The sequence below is a fragment of the Fundulus heteroclitus genome, unplaced genomic scaffold (genome assembly GCF_011125445.2).
Source record: "Fundulus heteroclitus isolate FHET01 unplaced genomic scaffold, MU-UCD_Fhet_4.1 scaffold_78, whole genome shotgun sequence".
Lineage (NCBI taxonomy): Eukaryota > Metazoa > Chordata > Actinopteri > Cyprinodontiformes > Fundulidae > Fundulus > Fundulus heteroclitus.
Window position 1 is genome coordinate 619,159 of NW_023397230.1, and position 26,691 is coordinate 645,849.

The 26,691-nt window shown below is 39.4% G+C and overlaps 1 protein-coding gene across 1 annotated transcript in view; it reads left to right on the forward strand.

The window, feature by feature from the left end:
* LOC105932858 (pituitary adenylate cyclase-activating polypeptide type I receptor) overlaps nt 1–26,270 on the forward strand; it is a 45,833-nt gene extending 19,563 nt beyond the window's left edge. The window contains exons 3-13 of the mRNA XM_036134265.1: nt 2,574–2,681; nt 9,592–9,695; nt 13,638–13,735; nt 13,829–13,961; nt 18,803–18,956; nt 19,055–19,115; nt 21,170–21,239; nt 23,177–23,268; nt 23,365–23,494; nt 23,577–23,618; nt 25,888–26,270. Coding sequence (XP_035990158.1) covers nt 2,574–2,681; nt 9,592–9,695; nt 13,638–13,735; nt 13,829–13,961; nt 18,803–18,956; nt 19,055–19,115; nt 21,170–21,239; nt 23,177–23,268; nt 23,365–23,494; nt 23,577–23,618; nt 25,888–26,082 — 1,187 coding nt within the window. The 3' untranslated portion in view covers nt 26,083–26,270. The remainder of the gene's footprint in view (nt 1–2,573; nt 2,682–9,591; nt 9,696–13,637; nt 13,736–13,828; nt 13,962–18,802; nt 18,957–19,054; nt 19,116–21,169; nt 21,240–23,176; nt 23,269–23,364; nt 23,495–23,576; nt 23,619–25,887) is intronic.
* The last annotated feature ends 421 nt before the right edge of the window (nt 26,271–26,691 follow it).

A 26,691-nucleotide genomic window follows, 5' to 3' on the forward strand; every position in this document is an offset into this window, starting at 1 on the left:
ATATAGGCCGGAAAGGTTTGTTTAGGCTCTTGCCAACTCATAACAGACAGCTTTACAAATAATCCATTTAAAATTGTATTTCAAATTAGCCCTTATTTTTCTTTTTTAGCTGTTTCATCATGGTATTTCTGCTACATTAAAATTCAGTTAAAAAGGTTTGTTTCATTGAGATTTTATGTATGTTTTATGTATGTTTCATTAGATAACAGTGTTATACATAGACCACTGATCCTTCAGCGTTGGGTCCGTGGAGCTGAAATTTACTGGTATTCTGCTCATTTTTATTCACTATAAACAAGACAAAAGGACAGCCATGAGTGTATAATGAGACGCATGAGTCCATTCACCCATTGCTAAATCCCACGACAATGCTGTTTGCTTTTCTTTGATGAGCATCTGAAGGAGCTCCTTTTCCCACCACCTCTTCAAACCATTATACTCCCATAACCACTGTGTCCATTTGAATGAAGTCACAGTTCGTTGAGGATATTTGTCAACATCACAGTGTTTGACAATGTATAGATACTCCATCTTGAGTCAGTATGGCACATAATAAATGAAGTTGTCATCTGCAGCACTGATGAAGAGGAGAAAATAAATGAAAAAAAAAAAGAGTTCAAAGGCTCGTTTATCCTGCGAGATGTCTTCCTCTTCACAGCTTTGGCAGGAGAACCTGCAGCAGCAGCCAGACGCTGTGTTTCATTATGAATGAGTGCTGCTGCATCTCTCCGTGCAGCCGTTTTAATTGACGCAGGGCCGAGGAGCTTTGATGTACGAGACGATGAGATGGGCGGATTGAGTCCGGCGCCTCATTACCACCATCTCATATCACAAACACACTCTCGACCAGAGCGCCGGGGTCCGTAGGGAGAGGTTTTCGTTGGCCATGTGATGTGAGCAGCGGCGGAGAGGAAGCGTGGGCAGAGAGGAGGGCTGAGAACGTCACAAAATCAAACGCCCTCCGCCTTTCCCAGACTAAGGGAAACCCCTTGAAAACTAACATCAGAGAACTAAGTTTCTGTTCCAGAAAAAAAAAAAGATTCATTAGCTGGGATTGCAGGATTAAAATGCATTCAAAGTCAAAAAAGTCCATGACTCATAGAATTTTAAGTGTGTTAAATAGAAAAAGTTAATGGAATAACCAAGTGCTGGCCTTTTTATTTGGACAACACAGCATGTTAACCATTGTCCCCTATGCTAAAGACAGTGTCCTACAATGTCAGCACTGCAGGCAAGGTTGTAAAGATTTAAGAAGAAGGAAATATTTAAGCTATAGGGACAATGTCTAGAAATGCAAACTAACTCAGCACAGTGTTCAAGTAAATGTATCTGACTACTTAAAATAAGCCACATACTGTTATTATAACCCTTGATGTTATAAAATGTCTCATTGTGCCATGTGTTGCAGCTGATTATTTGGTTCTTCAGTTGCTCTAGTCTGGTAAAAAAGGACAAAAGGACAGCCATGTAAAGTAAAAGTAATTAAGTGTCAGTAAATAAGTAAGTAAGCAGGTATGTAAGTTAATAAGTTTAATTGAGTGAGATTAAAATCATAAAGCCTAAAACATTTGAGCATAATTAAGTGGGTATATGTAAATAAGATAGTTAAGTGTAAATTAGGGTAGTAAGTAATACTAAGAAAATATATTAGGGTAAAATTAAATGCAAGTAAAAACATGTGTTAACCGGAAATGAAATGTTAACTTAAAGTGGACAACTGCCCTGGTCTACTTTTTTGAGTGTAGTTAAATACATTAATGTTGAAATTTTTTCAGTACTTCAATAAAATGCCTTTCTTTGACAGGCTTCATTTGGTGTACAAGTAACTCCATGACTTTTCAATCTGCTGGTCCAAAGTGATCTGCTATCAGATTCCAAAACACGGAGGGAGACTGTTTAATTTTTCGACAGTGTAGTGTTGCTAATGGCCTTCCTGGAAACTAAAGTCGGAGATTACAAGTCTAGTACCCCTAGTGGCTAAAAGTTACACAGTTCTGCTTTAAATGAGTACATTTTTATTTTAGATCAGTATTTATAGAATTTTCCCCTATCCTGTCATGTATAAATTAGCATTTCTTATTTATAATTGTTTTTGCTGCTGCTCTTGGGCTGAACATTCACATATATTGAGGCATTTTTTTTTAGAGAGTACAGATGATGTAAAACTTCTGGCTCATAAAAATTCCTTTTCCCTTGTTGGCCTTTACGGACCATACATAGCTGTGGCTTCAGAACCGAAATGCCCTGCTCTTTTGGCCCAGTTTATTTTGAGGAGAGGAACATTAACTCTTAGGTTAAACAAACAAACGTAGAAAACACAAATTCACAAGCTGCAACCGTCTAAAAAAATTAGCTTTGATTTTGTGTGTAATGTTTTATTTAAATTTGCCCTCATTAATTATGAACAATGTTCTACAGATAATTAGTGATTTAGCAGCATTTATCTCTAGATTTACAGCTTCATTCCCCCCATTTTCTCTGAAGCGGAACAATATGATTTGTCTAACGTGAAGTCACTGGACACACTGTGTTACCCTGGTGGACGTGTATTAATTTTTTACTTTTTTTCATAGGTTGTCCAACGTTGTGGGATGATATTCGCTGTTGGAACCGAGCTGAGGAGGGACAGGTGGTCAAGGTCTCCTGTGGCAACATCTCTCAGCTGTTTGTAGATAACGAAGGTGAGTCAGTCCTTAGAAATATCAGCACAAAAATAATATTCAGAGATTTGTTCCTTTTTTATCAAGATTAACTTTTTTGAATGCCTTTCAATTAGTTTTGTATTAATTTAATCAGTTATGGATAAAATTTCTGTTGGGGTTTATTTTTGCGATGGTGTATTCTGAGGGCTTTTGTGCTCAAAAGCAACCGATGTACTCAGAAATAAATGTCAGCTCTTCACTGTTCTGACTTTTATTTTGAGTGCAGCTGAGATGCTCCGGAGAGCGACCGTGAAAATTTTTCTTTCCTGCTTTTTTTCTCTCCTCGACTATTTTTTTGTCCATACTTTGTCCTAAAGCCGCAATGATTTATGTAGTGAAACAGAATTTCTTTCTTTCTTTCTTTCTTTCTTTCTTTCTTTCTTTCTTTCTTTCTTTCTTTCTTTCTTTCTTTCTTTCTTTCTTTCTTTCTTTCTTTCTTTCTTTTTTGACATGGAGGTCAGTTCTGATCATCCATCCATTAGAGCACAGCCCAGAGAAGTCGCCGTGTTATTTCGGGGCTCCCCTAGGACTGTGTTGTGTTTTCGTTTTGGTGGTTTATGAAGACTGCTCGGTTTTCTCCGAGCGCTGCTGTCTGTCTGTGTGCACAGACTGTTTAGATTACCCCTCCTGTCTGCTCCAGACCCTTGTCTGATCCAGCTGGTCTGTGTCATCAAAACAACAAATGTGCACATGCAGTGTTAAACAACAGAAATAGATGAGAGACTGTAAAAACAAATGAATGTCAGGGTGTAGAGGATTAAACAAAGAGAGAACCATCTTGGTGGATAAAAATATTTGCAAGCCATGTAGCGTAGGGGACACGCCAAACATGTTGATAAAGATGTTCTTGTCAGATGAAACCCAATTGAACATTTTGGGCGACGTGCAAAGTGGCAGGTGTGGTAAAACTAACCCTGCCCCCGTCACCTTGAACGTATCACCACAAATATGGTGATACTGTGTGGATTCTTCTTTTCAGAAGGCAAGCTGATGGGAAGTCGATGGAAAATTAGAAAAACAGCTGAATACAGCAAGAAAACCTGTTAGTGGCTGTAAATGACTTGAGGCCAGGGTGGAGGTTGACCTGCCAGCAGGACAATGACCTTAAACATACAGGCAGAACTACAGTGGGTTAGTTCAGGTCAAAGCATATTAAGGTGTTCGAATGGCCCAATAAAAATCTGTCAGAAAGCAGTTATTGAATTTAGTCATTGTGCAGTTTGTGCAAAAATATATGCCAGAACTGCCAGGTCTAAACCCAATGCAGGACCTGAGATATACATCGTCCTTTAATTGGTCATCTATTGTGTGATGCTAAAATCATATTTTCAATCTCGAAAACTGCCAAAAACAACAGTTTTTTTGCATTTATATCTTCATCAGCTACCAGATTGATTACTGCAATACCCTTTATTTCAGTCTTTCTCTGGTTTTCCTCAATCACCTTCATCACCGTCATCCAAAACGCAGCTGCCCGTCTTCTAACCGACACCTCCAAATGAGCTCACATCACCCTGTTTTATCCTCTTTACATTGGCTTTCTGTCTTTTTCAGAATAGATCTTAAACTCGTTGTATGTTTTTAACACACTTAAGGGCCTGGCTCCACCTTATTTGTCAGAATTACTGAGCTTCCGTAACAGGTCTTTGAGGTCTTCAACAAACGGATCAATGATTTTACAAGGACCAGGTCCAAACACGGGCTTTCAGTGACCGCACCCAGACTCTGGAAACAGCTCCTTCTGGATCTACGTTGCACCATGATTCTAAATATTTTTAAACCAAATCTCAACACACGTTTATTCAGGCAAGCTTTCAATGGCCAGCAGCACGGTTGCATTCTATGCCTGATATTTAATCTGGTTTTATGGTTATACACCTAGTTTTGCTTATCTCTGTATGTTTGTGTTTTTAATTTTAAAGCACTTATTGCCTTTGTTGGCTGCAAAAAGGGCTATGTAAAAATAATCGACTGATTGATTGATTGATTTAGCTAAAGAAATGGGACCAAACTGTGTCTTTGTCAAAGAGTCTGAAAATCCAAGACAATATCAGTTTTGTGCTTTGTGTCATGTGTTGGCGCAACGCTGGCACAGGTATCTTTATGCCTGAAGGGTAAATAGCTCATGTGTCAATTATCTTAACACACAACAAAAAAAAAAGTAATAGTCTTCTGAGAACATCCTGGAGCCAGAATGGAAATGGAGTGTGAAAAATGTCTAAAGTAATAACAGCAACTTTCCTAAAGCCTGAAGAACATTTGATTGGGTTTATAGCTCCGTTCTCAATTATATTAACACACAACGGAGAAAAAAATAAATAAATGAAAAAAATCTTCTGACAATATCCTGGAGCCAGAATGGAAATGGAGTGTAAAAATCTGCCGGAGTTATAACAGCAGTTAAGAAACCTTAAGAACATTTGATTGGAATATTGCAAGAATATAAGGCTGCTTGCATGGAAAATACGCAACAATGTTAGATGAATGTTGATTTAGCAAATTCTGAGTATGCACTGAAACAGTAAAATTTCTATGATATGTAGGAGTTCTCAAGAGAAAAGCGAACAGCAGAGTGGTTGCACAGAAAGTGGTTGCTGAAAATACACTGGCATGTTTCCTGTAGTGAAATTCTGACTGAGTGCAGGAAAAAAAATGGATTATGAGTGAAAGTTAAGCGAATGCTTTGTGTGGAGGCATCAGGAGGCGAAGGTGGCTGTGAATGACCTTTTAACTCAGTCTTAGTCAGTTTCTGGACCTTGCTGGATTTCCTCCTCCACAGGTTGGTCCAGCCTTTCCAATGGGACTCTGCAGAAAAAAATAATGAATTGGAAAATCAAAGAGTTCAGTGAAGAGCCAGGAGCGTGAGTAGGGAGCTGACACTGCTTGTTAAACGCGGCGGTATCAGTTTTAGCATTGTCTCCAGAGCCGCAACCTTGAAACCTAAAATCGCATCCAGCCATTTGCTGCGGCTTCAGGCTCTGCATGCTACGCAGTTCTGCTGCTGGATATCGGTAAATCCACCCACAACCCAAACCCCCACACTCTACTGTGCTGAGAAGCTGGATGGCACTTTCTCTTCATGAAACCTAGCATCTCACTGGAAACTTTGTGTCTTCTGCTAAAAACATGAATTCCTTCAGAGTACCTGAAAACCTTTTTATGTATCATGAAACTTCAGGGAGCTCAGATTCCAGCTCCACCTGATAGGATTATTAAAGATAACCCCTTTTATCCTAGAATGAAAACCACACAACACAAGTTTTAAACATTTCTATAGAAAAGGACAGAGGATACCCAAATGGAGAACTACACTCCCTTAAGGTTTAGGAACGTCTGCGCCGGGTCATCTCTGTCCTTCTGCCTTTATTATCACACATCAAAGAGGGGGTCAGGAGGGTTGGGTCAGAAGGAATGGGCCAGGAGGTTTCAGGAATTTACAGCATGGGGGTGGAAAACAAACATGGGAGCAAGCTTTGTTGCGGCCTTCTCTGGGAGAACCATTTGTTCTCCCTGTCTAAGGTTAAGTACAACAGAACCTTCCTGAAAGCAAACTCTTAAAACAAACCAAATACCTGTAACTTGATAGAAATAAAATGATTACATTCACATTTTTCCAACACCACCATTTAAACTCCAGGCTATGGTGGGAGAACTGAGCTTGAAATTCAGGGTATTTAATATCAGCACGTGGACATTCAGCTGGCCAAGCTACAGCTAGACTCTGTGCATAGTTTTTGTTTTAAATCTTGGATTTATATATAAATATAGGAACACTAGTTTCTACAAAAACACAGAAGCAAATAATGAGCACATAATTTATTTACTAAAACATTGTGCTTCCTCTTCACCGGACGAAAAAAGGTAATGAAAGGACCCATGTAAATTCATGTTATTATTATTAATACAGACTCAAATCTCAGTCATGTTGGAGTTTTTAGCCCTTACAGTTTATAGTTGTACAGCAGGTGTGGGATTACCTCCCGATGTGAATCTGGGCCTAAATATGGGCTTAAACCTTTCATTTTATATTGGGACTGTTCTGTTGATTATGAGGCGTAAAAGAAAACTTATTTTGCTGTGAACTTATTTTGCCTTCTGGTTTTATTGCCTTTGATTCGTACACTCGGGTCAGAAGTCCCAAACTTTATAAATAAGGAGGTTCTTCAACAACGCCTTAAAAGTCCCCTATGCCTGCTGCTAAAAGTTGTAGAAGTAATAATACTAGACAGTAGACTGTTAGTGAACACATATTATTTAGAGTTAGAATACAAAACAAAATGTCACGCAGTAAATGATGAGATGGTGAGGACAAAGAAAACTAAAAGGACAAATTGTCATGGTTTAATTTTGACTTGGTTTTTGTTTATTATTAGTTTTCAGTTTTTCCTCCTTGTTAGGGTTTTGTTATGATTTGACTTTATTTTCTGTTAGTTTTCAGCTCCTCCTTCCCTTCACTTAGCTTTCCCTTCACTCCCTCTGCAGTCAGTCACACCTGTTAGTCATTAATCAGCCAGACTCACTTCACCTGCCAGCCTCCCTATTTAAGCCTCACTCTGCGTCCTCTCCTCTGCCGGATGAGTGAGGGACTTCTGTCTTATCCGGAGGCCGTGCAGCATTCTGACCGCAGCTGCCGGCTGTGGATAAGTGGGGCGGAAGGAGAAGCGAGTGAACGTAGCAAAAAATCGAAGGCGGTAGGATTTGATCTGATTTTGGTGGATCGCATAAACTGTACATTGACTGTAGCAACACGGCTTCTACATCAGGAGGAAATAGTGGTAATGAGATGGAATGGATGATTTCAAGAACATCACGAATGAAAAGAGCGATAAGGAAGAGACAAGAAAGGGCAAGAAGTTGGTCAAAAGAAAGTGAGGCAGAAGTTAGCAAAAGGACAAAAACAAACAAACGGGTGAGTTCATGAGAAATGGATGACTTAAACATAGAAGTGGAATTTAAAGTAATGGTGGAATTCAAGCAAGAGGGTGGATTTATTCACCCGATAAAGTTGACTAAAGCAATAGAAGAAGAAATAGGGAAAATCAAAATGGCTAGAATCATGAACAACAGAAAAGTGCTAATTCAGTGACTCAGTGAATCACAACAGAAGATAATCAAAATGAAAACCCTGATTGGGGGGGGGGGGATTAAAACATATATTCCAGGAGCTTTAGCAAGGTTGAGGGGAGTATTTTCAGGAGTTCCAATTGAAATGATAATGGAGGATGTGAAAAAAGAAATTAGAGGAGGGAAAATTACACATGCCACCAGGGTTAAAAGTAAAAGAGATGGGGAGCTTAAAGATACAATGGCAGTGATTCTTCAATTTGAACATATCATGCCAGAAAATATCCAACTGGGATACATGAATTACAGAGTCAGAGAGTACATCCCTAAAGCTCTCAGATGTTTTACATGCCAAAGAATGGGACACATTGCAAAGGAATGTAAAGGAAAAGTTAGATGTGCATGATGTGGAGGTCCACATGAATTTGGAAAATGTGACAAGGATGGTAAGGTCAAATGTTGTAACCGCGGAGGAGAACACAGCGTAGCATATGGTGGATGTATTGTACAAAGGGAAGCCAGAGAAGCTCAAAGAATCAAAATAACAGAGTTTCATATGCTGACGCTTTAAAAAGAGTGAGGAAAGATAGCACAGGAGGAATGAGTTTGGGAGAAACGAGTCAAAGAAACTCAGCTTGGAATACAAAGCAAAGGCAGAATTATCAAAGACAAACCTTGGTGCCAACAACAAATATTCAAAATGCATGTTTGCATAAATGTAGAGTGGATAAAAATGCAATGGTGGTGAAAAAAGAAAACTGTGTAGCATTCATGTGTCATATTGTTAATGTCACAGTACAAATGAAGAAAAACAATGATCAAATCAAAGCAATTGTAACAGCAGCTGGAAGGTTTTTAGATATAAAGGAAATCCGAGCAGATCAGATTCATACCATTTTGAGTACCACTGAAACAACAGAACATGCTCAGGATTAGGATCCTAGCTGTTTTAATGGTTTTACATATTCTACAATGGAATGCCAGAAGTTTAACAGCCAATGGACAAGAATTTAAAAAGTTTTGTTTATGAATTAGAAATAATTCCAGATATAATGTGCATTCAAGAAACATGGTTAAAACCTAATCTAGATTTTAAGATTCCTGGATATATCTTAGAAAGACAAGATGGAAGTAATGGTAGTGGGGGAGGATGTGCCACTTTTATTAAAGATGGAATAGCTTATAAGAAAAATCCAATGAATAAAAGATTTGTAATAATAATATCATCTTTATTGTCACTGAAACATACATTACAACGAAATTTGTTCTCTGCTTTTAACCCATCACCCTTGGGGAGCCGTGGGCTGCCATGTGCGGCGCCCGGGAAGCGTTCTGGGGTTGAGGGTCTTGCTCCCACTGAAACAACAGAGAATGTTCAGGATTAGAATCCTAGCTCTTACAATGGTTTTACATATTCTACAATGGAATGCCAGAAGTTTAACAGCCAGTGGAGAAGAATTTAAAAAGTTTTGTTTACTCTCTGCTGCGGATCAAACCGGGTACTTGCATCCTTCTCTGAGTGCAAGCGCGCTAACCACTAGGCCAACACACCAATACACCGAGATGCACCTCGGTAGGCAATTTGGGGTTAAGTGCCCAAATTCCCCTTGTCCACCAACATGTGGCAAGGGGAAGCTGGAATCGAACCCACAACCTTCTGATTACCAGACGTCTACTGAACCCATCAAGCCACAGTCGCTTGATCAATTCAGTTGCCCTACCATATCAGATATCTGAATTAGGATTTTAAAGGCTGCTTTTCTCCACCTATAGCAATTTTCCCCTATTTTCTGTCCAAGACATTAAACTCTTTACCTCTTTCTAGCTTATGTTTATAGGAAATGCACTGAGGAGGGTTGGTCCGAGGTCCAGCCGGATTACTATGTTGCCTGTGAGTTTGAAGATGATGATGAGGAGAAAGGACAAGAGGTAAGGCTTTATTGTTACTTTGGTGGCATTGTTATATTCTGGACAAATCATTTGCATTGATTTATTTTTTTTCCCCCAAATTCATTGATTGTGTTCTGCTTCTACTCTCTGAATCACATTTTTAGTTGTTTTTTTTTTTTTAGCCGAACCTTCTTATTTTGAAATTGTCTTACACCTTTGAGACAAAACTGTTATGTTTCTGTGGAACGGTGTGGACTTTTTGTTCACACCACTTATAGAACAAGAACCTGCTGTTATAGGCGAAATTACCGGCTATAAACTCCAGCTCTAATTAGGGTCATAATTAGACAGAGTAGATGACAGATGTCAAAAATATGATGTTTTCTGCAGCAATCTGAGCCCTTAGAGAAAAAAAAAGAAGAAAATGTTGCTGTTTTCATGACAGCGAATACCCTACTGTCAACTGAACATTTGTCATAACTTTGAAGAAAAAAAATACTCAAATATGAGTCACAAAATATGGGCTGCACAAGATAAGTTTGGTGAAACAAAAATGGCAAATAAGTTGAGGTTGTACTGGTGTTTAGAAGCCATGAAAATTTATTTAAAATGTCTTCTAATCTGATTACTTCTATAGATATAAATCCTGCACAATTTAACTGAATAACAAACACATCTGTTAGGGAGAAAAATATGAGGGGCAGCAACCTGGTTGCATAAATATGGACACCCTTACACCCTTGATGACTCTTCAAGCACCTTTCCAATCAACTTCAGTCTTTACTCTTCGTTATTAGAGCTCTACCTGCATCTGTGCAAAGTTCTTAAACTCTGGCAGGTTGATGAGGACATCTCTTGTCCATAGCCTACCACATATTTTCTGTCCCAACACACCTGGAGATCATGTCTTACTGATGCTAATGTCCGTGCCAACAGAAATCTCTGAAGAATGTCTCAGGCTACGTTCACTCTGCACGTGTTGATGCTCAGTTCCGATTTTTTGCTGAAATCAGATGTTTATTGGCCGTTCATATTATTAAATTGGGGCTGTTATCATACTGCTGCCTGAACGATTCAAGACCGCAAAGCGACCTGCATGCGTGGATACCAGAAGAAGACGTCACACAGCAGCACACTGTTTGCGGAAATAGTGGTGAATGTAATTGCTTCTAGAAGTGTTCAATAAAGTTTTGTAACAAAAAAAAGAAACGTATTTCTCCTTGCTACTATTAGAAAGCTGTTAAGCAACGGGAGTCGACAATTTTAAGACCACATCATAACGAGACTAAATAAAGTAAGAAGAAAGCAGCACAGCTATTAACAATGATCTTTAGTGCAGCGCTAACTGCTGCAACTGTGAGTGGATGTGTAGTGAGAGACAGGAGTGTGACGTGAAAGACGGATAAAATGAGACATGACGCGGTTCAGACTGCGGACGCTTTGAAAAAATTCCGATACATATCCAAAAGGATCGGATTTGGGTCGCATTTCCCTGCAGTGTGAACGTAGCCTTAGATTCCATGTTGAATCTCTGCCGGCAAGAATTAAGCCAGTTCTGAAGGTCTTCCAACCTGGTACTAGCAAGTTGTACCTACCAGATTTTCCGGACCATATGGTGCACTGGATTATAAGGCGCACCGGATTGTGACGCGCATTAAATATTTTTCCCAAGTGTGTAATATCACTCCACACTGCAAAAAGGGAACTAAAATTAAGTAAAATTTTCTTGAAATTAGTGTATTTTTCCTTGATTTGAGTGGGTAAATAAAACTATTTGCCAATGGAATTTTTACCCTTAAACAATTCATCTCTGTCATCTTATTTCAAGTGCAAGATATCTAATTATCTTATTTTAGGGGTAAAATACTTATTCCATTGGCAAATTATTTCAAATTTTTTCCTTCTTTTCGAGGTTTTTCTTAAAAAAAAAAAAACTTTATAGAACACTTCTAGAAGCAATTACATTCACCCTTACTTCCTCAAACAGTGCGCTGCTGTGTGACGTCTCCTTTTGTTATCTGCTCTTGCGGGTCACTTTCAATTCAATTAAATTTTATTTATATAGCACCAAATCATGAAACATGTCATCTCAAGGCACTTTACAAAGTCAAGTTCAATCATATTATACAGATTGGGTCAGATTATACAGATTGGTCAAAAATATCCTATATAAGGAAACCAGTTGATTGCATCAAAGTCCCGACAAGCAGCATTCACTCCTGGAGAAGCGTAGAGCCACAGGGAGAGTCGTCTGCATTGTCCATGGCTTTGCTGCAATCCCTCATACTGAGCAAGCATGAAGCGACAGTGGGAAGAAAAACTCCCCATTAACGGGAATTAAAACATCCGGCAGAACCGGGCTTAGTATGAACGGTCATCTGCCTCGACCGACTGGGGGTTAGAGAAAACAGATCAGAGACACAGCAAGAGAGACAAAAAAGCACAGAAGCACACATTGATCCAGTAATCTGTTCTACATTAGATGGTAGTAGCGGGTGATCTGTCTTCCCTGGATGGTGTCACAGTTAACCAGACCAGGTGTACCTACTATGAAGATAAAAGAGAGAGAACAGAAAGTTAAAGCAGAAATTACAACACATAATGCATAATTGAAGAACAGTAGAACTCTAAAGAGTGAGAAAGTTAGATCCTGATGTCTTCCAGTAGCCTAAGCCTATAGCAGCAAAACTATAAAGGTAGCTCAGAGTAACATGAGCCACTCTAGTTATAAGTTTTGTCAAAAAGGAAAGTTTTAAGATTAGTCTTAAAAGTAGACAGGGTGTCTGCCTCACGGACCAAACTGGGAGTTGGTTCCACAGGGGAGGAGCCTTTTTTTGCAAAAAAAATTAAATTGATCATCAAGACCCGCGGTGTGACGTAGCCATGGTCTTTGACTGAATATATTGTATCTGTCATTGGAGGGTTGTTGTTGGACCAAACGCAAAGGTGACGGTGGCAAACAAATGGGAATTTAATGATTTAATAATCAAAATTAAGGAAATTTACAGATGAGGCATGATGAATGCAGGACATAGAACCAGGGTGAAATGAAATAATCCAGCAGAGAGCAAAGAAACCACAGAGCTTAAATGTTGTGGATGATTAGGGATGTAAAGCCAGGTGAGAACAATCAGCAGAATTGGTGGCAGTTGAGTTGGGAGAAAGGATGAGGAGCTCAGGAGGGATGCTGATGAACAATGAATGAACACAGGAGAAGCTAAACACAAACACAAAAGGACCCAAGCAGCCAATAGCAAAGGACTAGTACCAGCAAGAGAAATAATGAACTAGAAACTCAACACAAAGGAAATTATTAATAAGGAAAGCCCTTAATTGAAAAATAACCCAACAGTTTCGCAAATATAAGAACAAGTGACAGCTAAGGGATGCAGATGAGCAAATGTCAGGAGAATCCCGGAAGTACTACCCAACTTTCAGGTTTCAGGTTCAGCAGATCGACTGTAACTGACCGTGGTGTCAACTCAAGAAGACTAAAGGTTGTAACTGAATGGAAAAAAAAGTATTTTAAGGGCCTGACGCATGCACACTTATGCAACCAGTTCAGGTTTGGGGATAATGTTGTTTATTAATTTACTTATTTGCCCCAGACAGATCAGTGTTTTCATGTTGAATTGTACAGGAGATATATCACACTAAAGGAAAGAAAACATTAAAATTAAAATCATTAAAATTAATCCAAAACTGCTATTTGAACTGGTGTTTGCATGCTGAGATTCACTGTATCACCCAGCAGGCTCTCCTGCTTTTTGACATTTGCTATACACTGCAGCTTTGCTTTCGTCAAAGGTTCAATAATATTCATTGAATCTCATTATGTCTAAATTATCTAGAGTTTCTTTTAAAGCCTCATAAAACTGAAAAGAAAGAAAAATGGGTCAGATCAGTTATTTTGATGATTGAACAAGTTGCTGGAGAGAACTTTGGCGTGGTGTGCTAACTTTATTTCTTCATCTCTTTCAGACGACATATTTCTCCAACTTTAAGCAGTTGTACACTGCTGGCTATGCTACCTCACTCATCTCACTTATATCAGCCATTTTTGTTTTCACTGTTTTCAGGTAATGATTTCCAACCTTTTGCTCTTTTTAATTTATGCACGCACATAGAACAGGAAGGTACCCAATGTGAACTTTTTTTAATTTTCTCTGCAGGAAGTTTCACTGCACCAGGAACTACATCCACATCAACCTGTTCTTCTCCTTCATCCTGAGAGCCAGCGCTGTCTTCATCAAAGACCTGGTTCTTTTTTCTGATGAAAATATGGACCACTGCTTCATGTCAACAGTAAGTGCCGCCCCTCACTTCCATCAGCACATCGACTCCCCAGCAGTGAGAAATTGGTACAAGCAGAAATGGGTTGGAGAGCAAACATCCACCGGAAATGCTCCTGTAACTCCTGCAAGCATCTCTGACAGGATTATGCTGTATATCTTCTTTTCTTGAAAAGAGAGAGAGAGAGGGATAAAAATACAGGGAATGTCTGAGCATTAATGATGAGGTTTTCACTTCCTGGTTTTCTGCTGATAAAGCTGCTGTGAGAGGAGTGAGTGTCCCTGCTGTTTGTCTGTGAGGAATCAGCACTCTCTGTGACTCATTTAGAGGGGGAGTGAGGCCTAAATAGGACGGGTGAGAGTAGTACCGCTTACCTTTGGTGTAATATCCATCCATCCATCCGTTCTCTAACACATCTATCCCTTGTGGGGTCGTGAGTGGTTGCTGGTGCCGATCTCTAGCTGTCAATGGGTGAGAGGCGAGGTACAACCTGGACAGTCTATCGCTGGGCAACACAGAGACAAACAGGACAAACAACCATTCTCGCACACACTCACACCTAAAGAGAATTTAGAGAAGCCAATTAACCTAACAGTCATGTTTTTGGACTGTGGGAGGAAGCCGGAGTACCCAGAGAGAACCCACGCATGCACAGGGAGAACATGCAAACTCCATGCAGAAAGACCCAGGGCAAGGGGAGGACTTTAACCTAGGACCTTCTTGCTGCATGGTAACAGCGCTACCCATTGTGCCCTTTGGTGTAATATGTTATCTTTTTATTCATTTTTTATCTGTTTTTAATAAACAATAACATAAAATGAAATAGACAGGCATGCCAATTTACATTCATTTTTAATTAGCATATATTGTTTAAAAAGGGTGTAGATGCTAAAACATAATGTATGCCTTTTCCTATGACCCCAACATACAATCATTCATAATGATGATAATAAAACATGGAATTTGCTATTGACATTATCCAAGTCTGCATGAGAATGGAAATATTTAAAGGGTGTAAGTAAAATACCTGGGTGGTTAGATTTTATTCTCCAATTTCAAAAAGATGACAATTTTTATTTCTTAAAAATAAGTTTTCAAACAACCAGAATGAAACTGACATATTTAGTTTTAGTTTTCTTTAGTCATTGCCTGGAAATTCATGGATTATAAACGTATTCATCTTTACAAATGCCATGAATGGTCAAGCCTCAAGTGATCGAACAAGCGACCAACTAATGATAGGAATAAGCATTTCTCTTCAAAATGGGAAAGAGTCTAAAATGTAATCTTCAAAGTTCACGGCTAGAGAACTTTAGCAAAGAGTGGCATCTTGGTGCCAACAAGTCTGAATATAACCACTATTAGATGTTGTCTGCGTGCCAACTAATGTATGGGGGCATGCCAAGTTAAATAATTTTCTGTCTAGCCATCACAAAGATCCATGTGGTTAGTTTGGACTTTAACTGGAACTGCATGCTTTGCTTAAGTCGGTCACGCGTGATAGAGGAACTCCTGTGGGCCTGTTTCTCTTCAAAGGAACCGTATTAGAAGGTACGGGATTATAATCTCTGTGAAACAGATTACCCTGATCTCAGATAAGTAGAAGACAATGTGCCGATGGATCGATGGATGAAACAGCAGGACACTTTAAGTAGAAATGTCAAGGCCTGTGCCAGAAAACTGAAAGTGGATCATCATTGGGTCTTTTAGCTGTACAGTTATACAAAATAAAGGGCTAATTAGCCTTAGAGTCTAAAACACAGTTGACCTTCTATCATTAACTAAAACAACAAAACAAAATATTAAACAGAAGCTAATTATAAAATAAATAATGCTCATTCATCAACACCACCACATTCAAATGGCATATTCATGCCAGCATTTAATGCCACGCTCTTAGATATTGCATACAGGTCAAATTCATGAAATGAAGAATATCTTGTCCGTTAATGCTAACTTCAGTCAGTGGGATGAGCTATTTTGGTCAGAATTCATAATGATGACAGCTGTAGGGTAGAAGCTGTTCAGAAATGTTGTAGAGTCTGTTTTGATGGATCTGCAACATTTCCCTGAAGGCGGTTATTCAACCAGGCGGTGGGCAGGACAGAGCGAGTCTGTCAGAATATTGCACGCTCTCTGCGGGCGGCGTGAGTTGATGAATTGTCCACAGCGGGTAGCTGTTGGTCAATGATGTTCTTGGCAGTTTTTATTGTTCTCTGTAGAAATTTTCTGTTCTTGCTGCGGAGCCACAGCACACCAAGATGCTGTGAAAGAAGAGGCGTTCGGTGGAGCAGATGTAGAAACACGTTCCGAGCTGCTGTAACGGGTTTAATCTCCTGAGCACTGTGAGAAAATACAGCCATGACTGTGGTGTTAGCTGTCCAGTACATGTCCTCAGAAGTGAGGCTGCCCATGGACTGTCCCCCATTGATGTAAAGTCAAACATAAATGTTTTACTACTTCCTCCGATCAGTCAGATGTTTTCTTTCGTGATTGCTATCATGTCTTCTCTACAGTCAAGCTCGTTGTCTTTGGTTGATCAGCTCCACTAAAGTTATGTTATCTAACAATAAAATAAACCTCCAACAACAGTTATTCAAGACCAGACAGAGAAATGGCAATAAAAACATGGCATATCCAAACTAAAAGGGATCAATGTCACATCATTATTATCATCGTTGCTGAGAAAAAAATTAGGATTTTGTTTTTTTTAGATTAAAAAAAAAAATCAGAGCAAATAACCTTGTGAAATCATATTTTTTCACAATTCGGTGCATAGCTTTACTATTTACTGCCTCACTGCAATGTATTTGCCCTTTCGGTGTGTCCCTAAGTAAACCTTTTTCTGTCTTTTCGTTCGTCTCTCAGCATCCATCTGAGACTCATCTGCGCCGGCACCGCAATAAAAAAAAAAATCAGTCAGTGAGGCTTTAACGCGACTGAGTTGGATCACTGTCTAACAAAACAAATAAAGGAGGGGATGCACCTGCAGAATGCAGAATACATTACATTTTGTTTTATCTTTTTCTCAATATACCCTCGTTTCATAACCAAAGATGGCAATTAAAGAAAGTAAAATCAGTGGACAGTAACATGTAAGCATAAAAGTCAGTTACAGTGCAGCAGAATGGACTCTGTGGTTGATTTCATGAGCAAGAACAATATCTGCTCTGAGCCTCTCAGCCGTTCCTAGTGACATCAACTTTTCCTCCTGGCTCTACCTTTGACAGCACTAAATCAAGCTGGATTTGTTTATAATCTCTGGCCATTTTGTAATAAACAAGATCGACATCATATAACTTCTCGTATACTTTATTACAATGTTCATCAAACAATCCTACCTGTCCACCTTGAGGTGATGTTTTTATGACCGCTGCTTAGATCCGACTCTTCAGTGTGCCTAACAGCATCCTGGTCTGGTGGAACCGATCAAAAAATTTCTGAAGGTGGCGTTTCAACATGTTATTCAAAAAGTCATTATAAAGTGAGCTGCAGGAGGGTTACAAATGCTGGCACAGTGGCAGCGTTAAATGTAAAGCTGGAAAGTGAGGAGTTTGCCGATGACACAACCGGTGCAAACCATGACATAAATGAGAAATCCTGCCTTTAATATAGTGCTGTGAAAGAGTTTACTCCCCTATACAGATTTCTTCTGTTTTTTGCTTTTTAGTCACAGCCAAATGATTCAGATCAAACAACCTTTCCGCTACTGGATAAAGAGAACCTGATTACACGCAAAAAGTCGTTTTCAAATGATGGTTTCATTCACAAAGAGAAAACGGTTACCTCAAAGTATTTGTCCTTTAAGCCTAATAACCAGTTGTTGCAACAACTCACATAAAGCAGCAGCGATATCTGACAGTAGGTCTTTACCATCACCACTGAGGAGTTTCGAAGTGCTCCGCTTTACAGAAATATTTTAATTCATCCACGTTAGAGGGTTTTCTAGAATCAATGTCCCCTTTTAGGTCAAAGCCTAGACTTTGGCTAAGCCATTCCTAAATTTAATTATGTAAGTATGTTTTTTTTTTTATTGTTTTTAGTCAGAGTAGATGTTGCCTGATAGACAATAGATGGACATAGGTTTCGGTACTGTTGGGTGGACAACTTCCTCCAGAATGTTCTGGTAGACACCTAAGCAGAACCCAAAGCAGCCCCAAACCATCACACCACCCCATTATGTTGGTCTGTCAGTGTGATGGTCTGTTTCTGAAGTGCTTTGTTAGTTTTATGCCACACAAAACATGACATCATCTAAAAAGATCCACTTTTGTCTCTCCAGTCCACAGGATAGTTTCCTGACCATCATCAAGATTGTTTTGGCAAATTTGCTTAATGCTTTCTGTGCTTTAGCCTTTGAAGCCGTTTTGCAGAGTCTCATATTTTTTTCCTGATAAACTTTGTCTTGATGTTCCTGCTTTGGCAATGAAATGACCAAAAGATTGGCATTCAAAGAACTTTTGCATTCAGTAAAGGTTCAAAACTTTTGAGTATCAAAGATATCAATGTAACATTTTCGTAACATGACAGTTATATGTACGTTAATTAGGATAAACACAAAGACTGGTTTGTGATTGTTTAATGCATAACAAAAAAATGAGAGCGAAACCGCTATAACCACTTAAAAATGTAAACCATTCCAAAATGCACTCAGGTATTTAGTTACCTTTTACTACAAAATGCAGTTTCAGTGATGTTTTAGTACGTTTTAAAAACGGAATTTATTACATTATTACATAATGTGGGGTTACAGGCCAGCAGTGCTTTAGATGTTCCTCTGGGTAGTTTTGTGATGTCCTGATTCACCCCTGCTGCATACGTAACCTGACGTTTACCTTTGTCCTCTCCGGCAGACAGCCTGCAAGTCCGCTGTGGCCTTTTTCCAGTTCAGTATCCTGGCCAACTACTTCTGGCTGCTGGTGGAGGGCATGTACCTGCAGACGCTGCTCGCACTCACCTTCGTCTTTCAAAAGAAATACTTTTGGTGGTATATACTGATCGGCTGGGGTGGGTGTCCGTTGCTTTCTCAGAGTTTCTTGTTAGAGCGGTAACAAGTGCCTTTTGTCTAATGCTTCGGTGTCTGTGTTATTTTTACTCCTTCCCAGGTCTACCAACGATAATCATTACAGCCTGGATTCTCACTCGAAATTTCTACAATAATAACGGGTGAGCTTCTGCTGCGGCTGCTGGTGAAAGTCAGGGATTAAAAAAAAAAAGAAAGAGAAAAAGCAGACACACTGAAAAAGCCCCACAACATACCAAACAGTCCCCTCATCTGTGTGCTTCCCATTAAAAGGGACACAAAAGGAGTTTGAGTGTATTTATTTAATAAGGGACGATGCATATTAATGGCCATGGACATGTAAACGTGCCAGATCCTAGCTTACGGCTAATTTCCATCTGTTGTCCCTTCGGGAGGTTGAGTCACAACATAAAATAATAAAATCAACAAAACAACAATCAGAAGAGTGAAATATTATGGCTGTGAGCAGTATAAACAGGTGGAGTAATTACATAGAGAGAAAGCATTTGCTTTAAAAAGAATAGGATAAAAAATAAAAGGAAAAGCAAGAACAATGAAAAATATAGTGGATCATAAAACATACGAGGCCAAGGGGATCAGGGGACCGTACATATTTCACTAGTGTTAAGAAGCTAAAATTAAATATCAAAGGACTGATTAAAGTGCTGAAGTGCTAAAGTGTTAAATTAGCAATTATATTGCAGATTGCCCGTTTGCACAGTCAATATAAAGTGCCATTTTAAGCACACAATACTCAAAACGTATTACATTAATTAAATTCCAATGATTGTAATCATATGGTAATTCAGTAAGAATTATGGATGGTACCCCAGCAGTGTGCTGGTGTTACACAAATATACAAATTTAGGCACAGTTATGGCAACAGCGCTGTTCTTCCGATAGCCAAGCTTTAAGAGTTTGGTAAAAGAGGTCAGAGTCAGGAGTTCACGGGTTGGGTTTGGTGTTGAATTCCAGGTGTGAGAGGCACTACAGAAAAAGTGCCTTGACTAAAGGCACTCTTTGAAAGGAACCACACAGTCACCTCTAGAACCAGCTCTTATTGATCCATTGGAGTTTTTTATTATTCTTATAATGGAGGAGGTGCTTTGCCATTGAAGATTTCGTAAATCAAGATAGCATCGGTATGTTTAAGAATGTTGTTCCAGTTTAAGCGTTGTGTTTTTTGTTTTTTTTTTACATCTGAGAGTGATGGAACACTTTAATATTTTTTTTATGCAATACCTTAAGAGCTTGTTTATAAACTGTTTCAATTGTCTTTAATGTCGTCGTACAGACTAATGCCCAACTTGTTACACAGTAGGACATGTGTGACATAATCATGGTCCCAAAATACAACTTTTCTGACTCAAGAGTTAGATTGTTTCTAATAAACCTAAAGTTGGATAAGTTCTTAAAAAAGGTCATACTTGGCATGGCAAGCATATTTGTATTTCTGGATGAACTGAACAATGAGAGAAGCTCTGTAACAGTTACAGTCCAAAAATAGAATAAAATAAACTCACTATCCAGATTTTATGGAAAACCTATTTGTTAGCGTGTTGGCAATAAAAACAAGATTGGATGCATTTGCATGAAGCCTAGAATAAAATTGTATCCATCATGGAGCTCATAAAATCCTAAACTGCTTAAACATAGTTGCTAGGGAAAATGAGCGAGGTTTAGAGAATTACTAATAAGAATTTTGTGCCTGATTTCTGATTGCTTTGAGGTGTCAATGCCGATTGTAGCCAGTTCTGATGACAGTTATCATACAAGACCTAATGGCAGTATCGTAAATAGATAGGTAAATAGTAGATAATTAGGTGAATTATGTGTGTGCATTTGTGAGTGTGATTCAGTGCATAGAACTCTAGTGCAAATCTCTATATAAATTCAGTCCATTTACCGTCACTAAAACAGTAGTCTGTACATATTCTGCAGTGAATGTGGAACCTAACTATGCTTCGCTCAACATTTTACTTTGCCAGATGCATTCAGCCACTAATCAGGTATTTCTACAGAGATGGTGCCTGTACAAATGGTTAAAATCATAATACGTGAGCCACAGATTCAGAGTTACTGTTTAATGTCTCGCATTCCGGCTCCGGTAACATATTGCGTATTTCATGATGGGACATAAAAGTGTGGTGCCTGATATTGTTTTGTTTATTATATTATTGGCTGTTATGCATCCCAGGTGCTGGGATGACACAGATGTGGCCTTCATCTGGTGGATCATTAAGGGTCCAATAACTGCCTCCCTACTGGTGAGTACACTGCAGACACAGAGGGGGCTACTGAGGGATGATAAGAGTCCTCAGTCTTAGATCCTGGCTGACATTTGACTCTAACCTTGTGTTTATCAGATTGGCAACAATAACCAGACATGAGAAAGTGATGTATTTCTTAAACTGAAAACAGATCACATGATGGACAACAATAACTAAGTATATTTAAGTGCTCTGTTTGTGTGTGTGTTTTTTTAATATATATAATTGATTGTAAGTGGGGTTGCATTCAGTTTCATAAGATTTCCTCACTATTACAATTTCTGCTCCCAATTCCCATCTGTTAGTTGACTTTATTTTTGGAGGTGTTTTGTGTTTTCATTGTCAGGATGAATTTGCAGTAACCGGCTATATATATATGTTTTTTTCCAGTTATGTTTGTGAGGTAAATACCACCTCTTTCAGTTATGGGTGTTGACATATCAGGAGTTCCTAGCCATTATCTGGGCTTCAACAGGTTCTACATCCACCAGAATCCTAATTGTTGTCAATAAAAATACATGTTCTTTAGTTTTTAAGCAAGAATAGAAAAGCTGTGTGTGTGTGAAAAGCAACATGTTTCCTGTTTCAAATAATATTTGAGGTAAAAGTAGCAGCCATGTACTGCTAAACAAAGCGTTGGATTCACCGATCATTGTCAGCGAGATCACATGTATGAAAGCTCAAGCCTTGGACGTATGTTCCTCTGGACCATACAGCTCTGTGTTTGCTGAAGACCAGGGAGGAAAGCCATCAGCGACGATCCTGAGAAAAGCAAACATTTCCCCCTGATCAATCTGGGAAGAGTTGGAAGGTCATTTCCAAACTATTTGAAGCCGATTATGCTACGGTGAGAATATTTTTTTATAAGTGGAAAACATTTAAAGCAACGTCCAAAATTTCCAGGAATGGATGTCCGAGCAAATTCACCCCAGGGTCAGACTGGGCATGTCTCAGTGAAAGCCAAATCCCAAGAGCTCCATCTGAGACTCCGCGGGCCTCGGTTACCCTGCTGATGGCTCACGATGAAACTAATCTGGCTCATTTGAGTTGTTTCTCTTAGAAAATTGTTAAAAGAAGAACATGGAGACATGACTTAGGTGTGTGAAGCTGCATCTGAATGAAACTTATTCTGAAAAAGAACTTCCTGAAAGCATCATGTTTTTAGAAAACCAAACAGGACAACCTTTTGTTGTTGTGATCAAAGGTTTTGTTCCAACCACAGGACCTGCACTGCAAAAATGGATCTAAAAACAAGTAAAATGTTCTTAAAGTTAGTCTATTTGTCCTTGATTTGAGCTAGTAAATAGGATTATCTGCCAATGGAATGAGTATCTTTACCCCTAAAATAAGATAATTAGACATCCTGCACTTGATATAAGATGATGTAGATGAGTTGTTCCTATTTTAAGTGGAATAATCTTATTCCATTGGCAAATTATATTATTTACCTGCTCAAATCAAGGACAAATACACTAATTTTAAGAAAATTGTACTTTTAGTTCTGTTTTTGCAGTGTGGACACCTTGCAAGTCGTTGAGTTTACCACGAGCTCCTCTGTATACTTATCTTTTACGGAGTCAAATGTGAGGCCAAGCTTGGGCCAAACGGGTTCATTAAAAGGAAGATGATCCCAAACACAACACCAAATCTGAATGTCTAAAACACAAAGGAGTTAGGATGCCCAGTCAAAGTCCAGCCCTCAACCTGTTGGAAAAACTTGGACTAGAAATATCAAAGAGCAGCAAAGGGGAACATCTTCTTTTTTACATTTTATCTTCATCACCCATAATAATATTTGAGATATATGTGAGCCAAAACCACAATTGTGTGCATTCATCTTTTCTCTAGATTATGTGGGTTTGGATCAATAATAAGTACTTTCAGCAGGGACCCCAGATGTTAAATAAACATTATTAGGTTTTTCTTCCACGAAGGTGAACTTCATCATCTTTCTGAACGTGATCCGTATTCTGGTCCAGAAGCTGACGTCTCCTGGAGTCGGTGGCAACGATACAAGCCATTTTAAGTGAGCGAGAACAAATGCTTCTCTATGAGCATCCACGCTGACACATGGCGCTATGCCCGCGGGATCTTCATGGGTCTGCTGTGTGTGTGTCTGCAGGCGACTGGCCAAATCCACCCTGCTGCTCATCCCACTGTTTGGGATGCACTACATGGTGTTTGCCTTCCTGCCAGAACATACAGGAGCAGAAGCTCGCATTTTCATCGAGCTGGGTCTGGGATCTTTCCAGGTACGGATAGAGGCACGCCTTTTAACAATCAAGAAAAAAAAATAATTTTTAACAACTGACTTGACCTTTTCGTCTTTTAAAGGGATTTGTCGTGGCCTTGCTGTACTGTTTCCTAAATGGAGAGGTGAGTACAGATCATGCACATTCTCCGTTTTGGATCTAATGCTCCTCCAATTTTGTCCTGTTTTCCATTCACTGAACCGAATTTCACATATTCAGTATTTACAGGTAAACGTTGAAAATCAGTTTTTTAATGTTGGGACAACTTTGATCGTGTCATTGGATAGAAAGTTATCGCCATCTAGTGGACACAGTTCCAAATTGGTTTGCTTATTGTTTTTGGTGTTGGTAGTTTTTATCTTTTCTTTAGTCTCACTGCTTGAATTTTGTGTTACCAATGAGCTCAAATGTACTCAATGATGTATGAACATTAAAAAAAACTATTCTTTTTTTTTTATATTTTCCTTCACATATGTCAGACTTTCTTGCAATCTTTAAAAAACAGATTTCCTAAGGTTTTGGGATGGATCATCGTTTTTGTACCTGCAATAAAAATATTCCCAGAGGGCGAGGGAAAAAAAACCTGGGAAGATGTGTCCATCAATACAGTGCCTTGCAAAAGTATTTAACCCCCTAGAACATGCCTACGGCTTTGATGATGTGCTATTTCCTCATTATGAAGCAAACAACAAATAGGACAAAATAAAATAAAAAAGACTTCCTCCAGCTCCTTCATGTTGGATGGTTTTCTCTTGTGAACAGCGATCTTCAAGTCTAACCATAGATTCTCAGTTGGATTGAGGTGTGGACTTTGACTAGGCCAGTGGTTTTTAACTAAAATTCTTGAGGAGTCATACAACTTTTAGATGCATCCCTTGCCCTACTCACCTAGTCAAATGTCTAAATTGCATTACAAGTATGCAGTGTAAAGCTGTACAGAGTTTGTGTAATGAGCAAATATTTGAGTCAGGTGTGTTGAAGCAGAGATGCATCTAAAAGCTGCAGGACAGCAGCCCTCAAGAACTGGAGTTTGAAACCACTGGACTAGGCCAAATATGACACATTTAAATGGTCAGCCTTAAAAAACCAAAATGTTTCTCCTTAAACCATTTTAGTGTTGCTTTGGCAGTATGCTCTGGGTCATTGTCCTGCTGGAAGGTGAACCTTCATCCCAGTCTCAAATCACAGATAGATTGATGCAGGTTTTGCTCAAAATTGTATCCCTGTATTTAGCCCCACCCATCTTTCCCTCGACTCAGACCAGTTTCCCAGTCCCTGCTGCTGACAACATCCCCACAGCATGATGCTGTGGAGACGGTGTTCGGGCGGGTGACGGGATGTGTTGGGTTTGGGCCAGACATAGCGTTTTCATTGGTGGCTGAAAAATTATAAGTTTCACCTGACCAGAGCACCTTCCTCCATACAGTTGGGGAGTCGCTCATACATGCCTTTTGGCAAATTTGAAGCATGCAATCTTATTTTTAACACTTAGCAATGGCTTTTTTTTCCGGCCACTTTTCCATAAAGACCAGCTCTATGAAGTATACTGTCTATGGTGGTGATGCGTACAGATACTCCAATCTCTGGACTGTCTGACTGTCCTCCTTGCCCGGAGGTAAGTTTAGATGGACGGTCCTGTCCTGGCAGGTTTCTTGTGGTGTCATGTGCTTTCCATTTCAAGATGATGGATTTGATGCTGCTGTATCAAACATTTTGGATTCTATAACCCACCCCTGACTTGCACTTCTCAACTACTTTGTCCCTGACTTGTTTGGAGAACTCCTTGGTCTTCATGGTGTGATGCCTCTTGCTTAGTGGTGCTGAAGCCTCTGGGGCCTTTCAGAAATGGTGTGTTTATACTGACAGGCCATGTGACATTTAGATTGTACACACATGGACTTCCTCTCACTAATTATTTGATTTATAAAGGTAATTGGTTGCATCAGAACTTTCCAGAGGAGTCTTAACGTTTTCCCATCTGCAACCGGTCTTATGAACAAGGCCAAGAGCCACCTGTGACACTGGACACTGTCTCTCTCCCCCGTTCAGGCTTACAAGCTTCTGCGTTACATTAACGCACAGTTTACTGAATGTATATTGCTTCTGTATATGTATCCATTTTATTAAATTTTATTTTATTGTATTCTTATTTCTGTCTGCACCATCAACACCAAGTCAAATTCCTTGTATGTGCAAACCTATGTGGCGATTAAACTTGATTCTGATTCTGATAGCAGGGGATGGATGCGTATGCATATGCCAATTTTCAGTTTATTTATTAATATTTTTTGTCACTGAATACATTAACAAGGCACTGTATTTTACAAATATAAGGTAACATTATGACCCCTAAGTCCTGAATGTTTTCCATCAAATCTGCATTTGACTTTCAGGTGCAGGCTGAGATGAAGAAGCGGTTTTGGAAGTGGCAGACTCAGAGTTACCTGAGCTACAGCAAGCGGCGGCGTACGTTGTTCAACGAAAGCAGCACTGTCACACAAATATCCGTCCTGGACAAATCCAGTCCCAAAGAGCAGCCGGGCTCCGAAGCACACACCCTCACGCCCAACAACGTGTCTGCCGTCTAAGAGACAGCCGACGGGTCGGACAGATACGTCTGTTTCCATGCACAGCTGCCTGGTAGGTCGTGCTGTGCCGGTCCTAAACCTCAGAGGTTGTTTTTATTCAGAACAAACGTGGACCTCTGAACTTGTTGCGCGAAAAGTCAGCATCATCCCACACATGTTTACAGCACATTCAGATGTCCCCCCCAAGACATGTTGGTAGAAAAAACACGTCATTGTTTGAATATTTGCCTTGGGGCCACTCCTCCACATCTTACGTTCAAAACACTGAACCATTTCTGCCATTAAAAAAAAAAAAAAAAAAAATATTTTGGAAAACTAGCATAAAAGGGAACACGGGCTTGCAAAAATGATGCAAGATATAATATAAATGAAAAAGGGGTACGGTTTAATGCAGAACAGTTCCCAAAGCTTTTACTCACCGGACTTATATTCCAGTTAATTTACAATGTTTTTCACACCTTAATTTATCTACCTATTTAGTGGCTGGAAGGGCCTCTTCTCTTCAGATTGGTGTAGGGCCTTCCAGAGGGGAATGTACAAGGTTTCTGCACACCTACTAGCTCTCCTACACAGAAGGAAACTCCACTAATGTTTTTATTATGTTGCCTT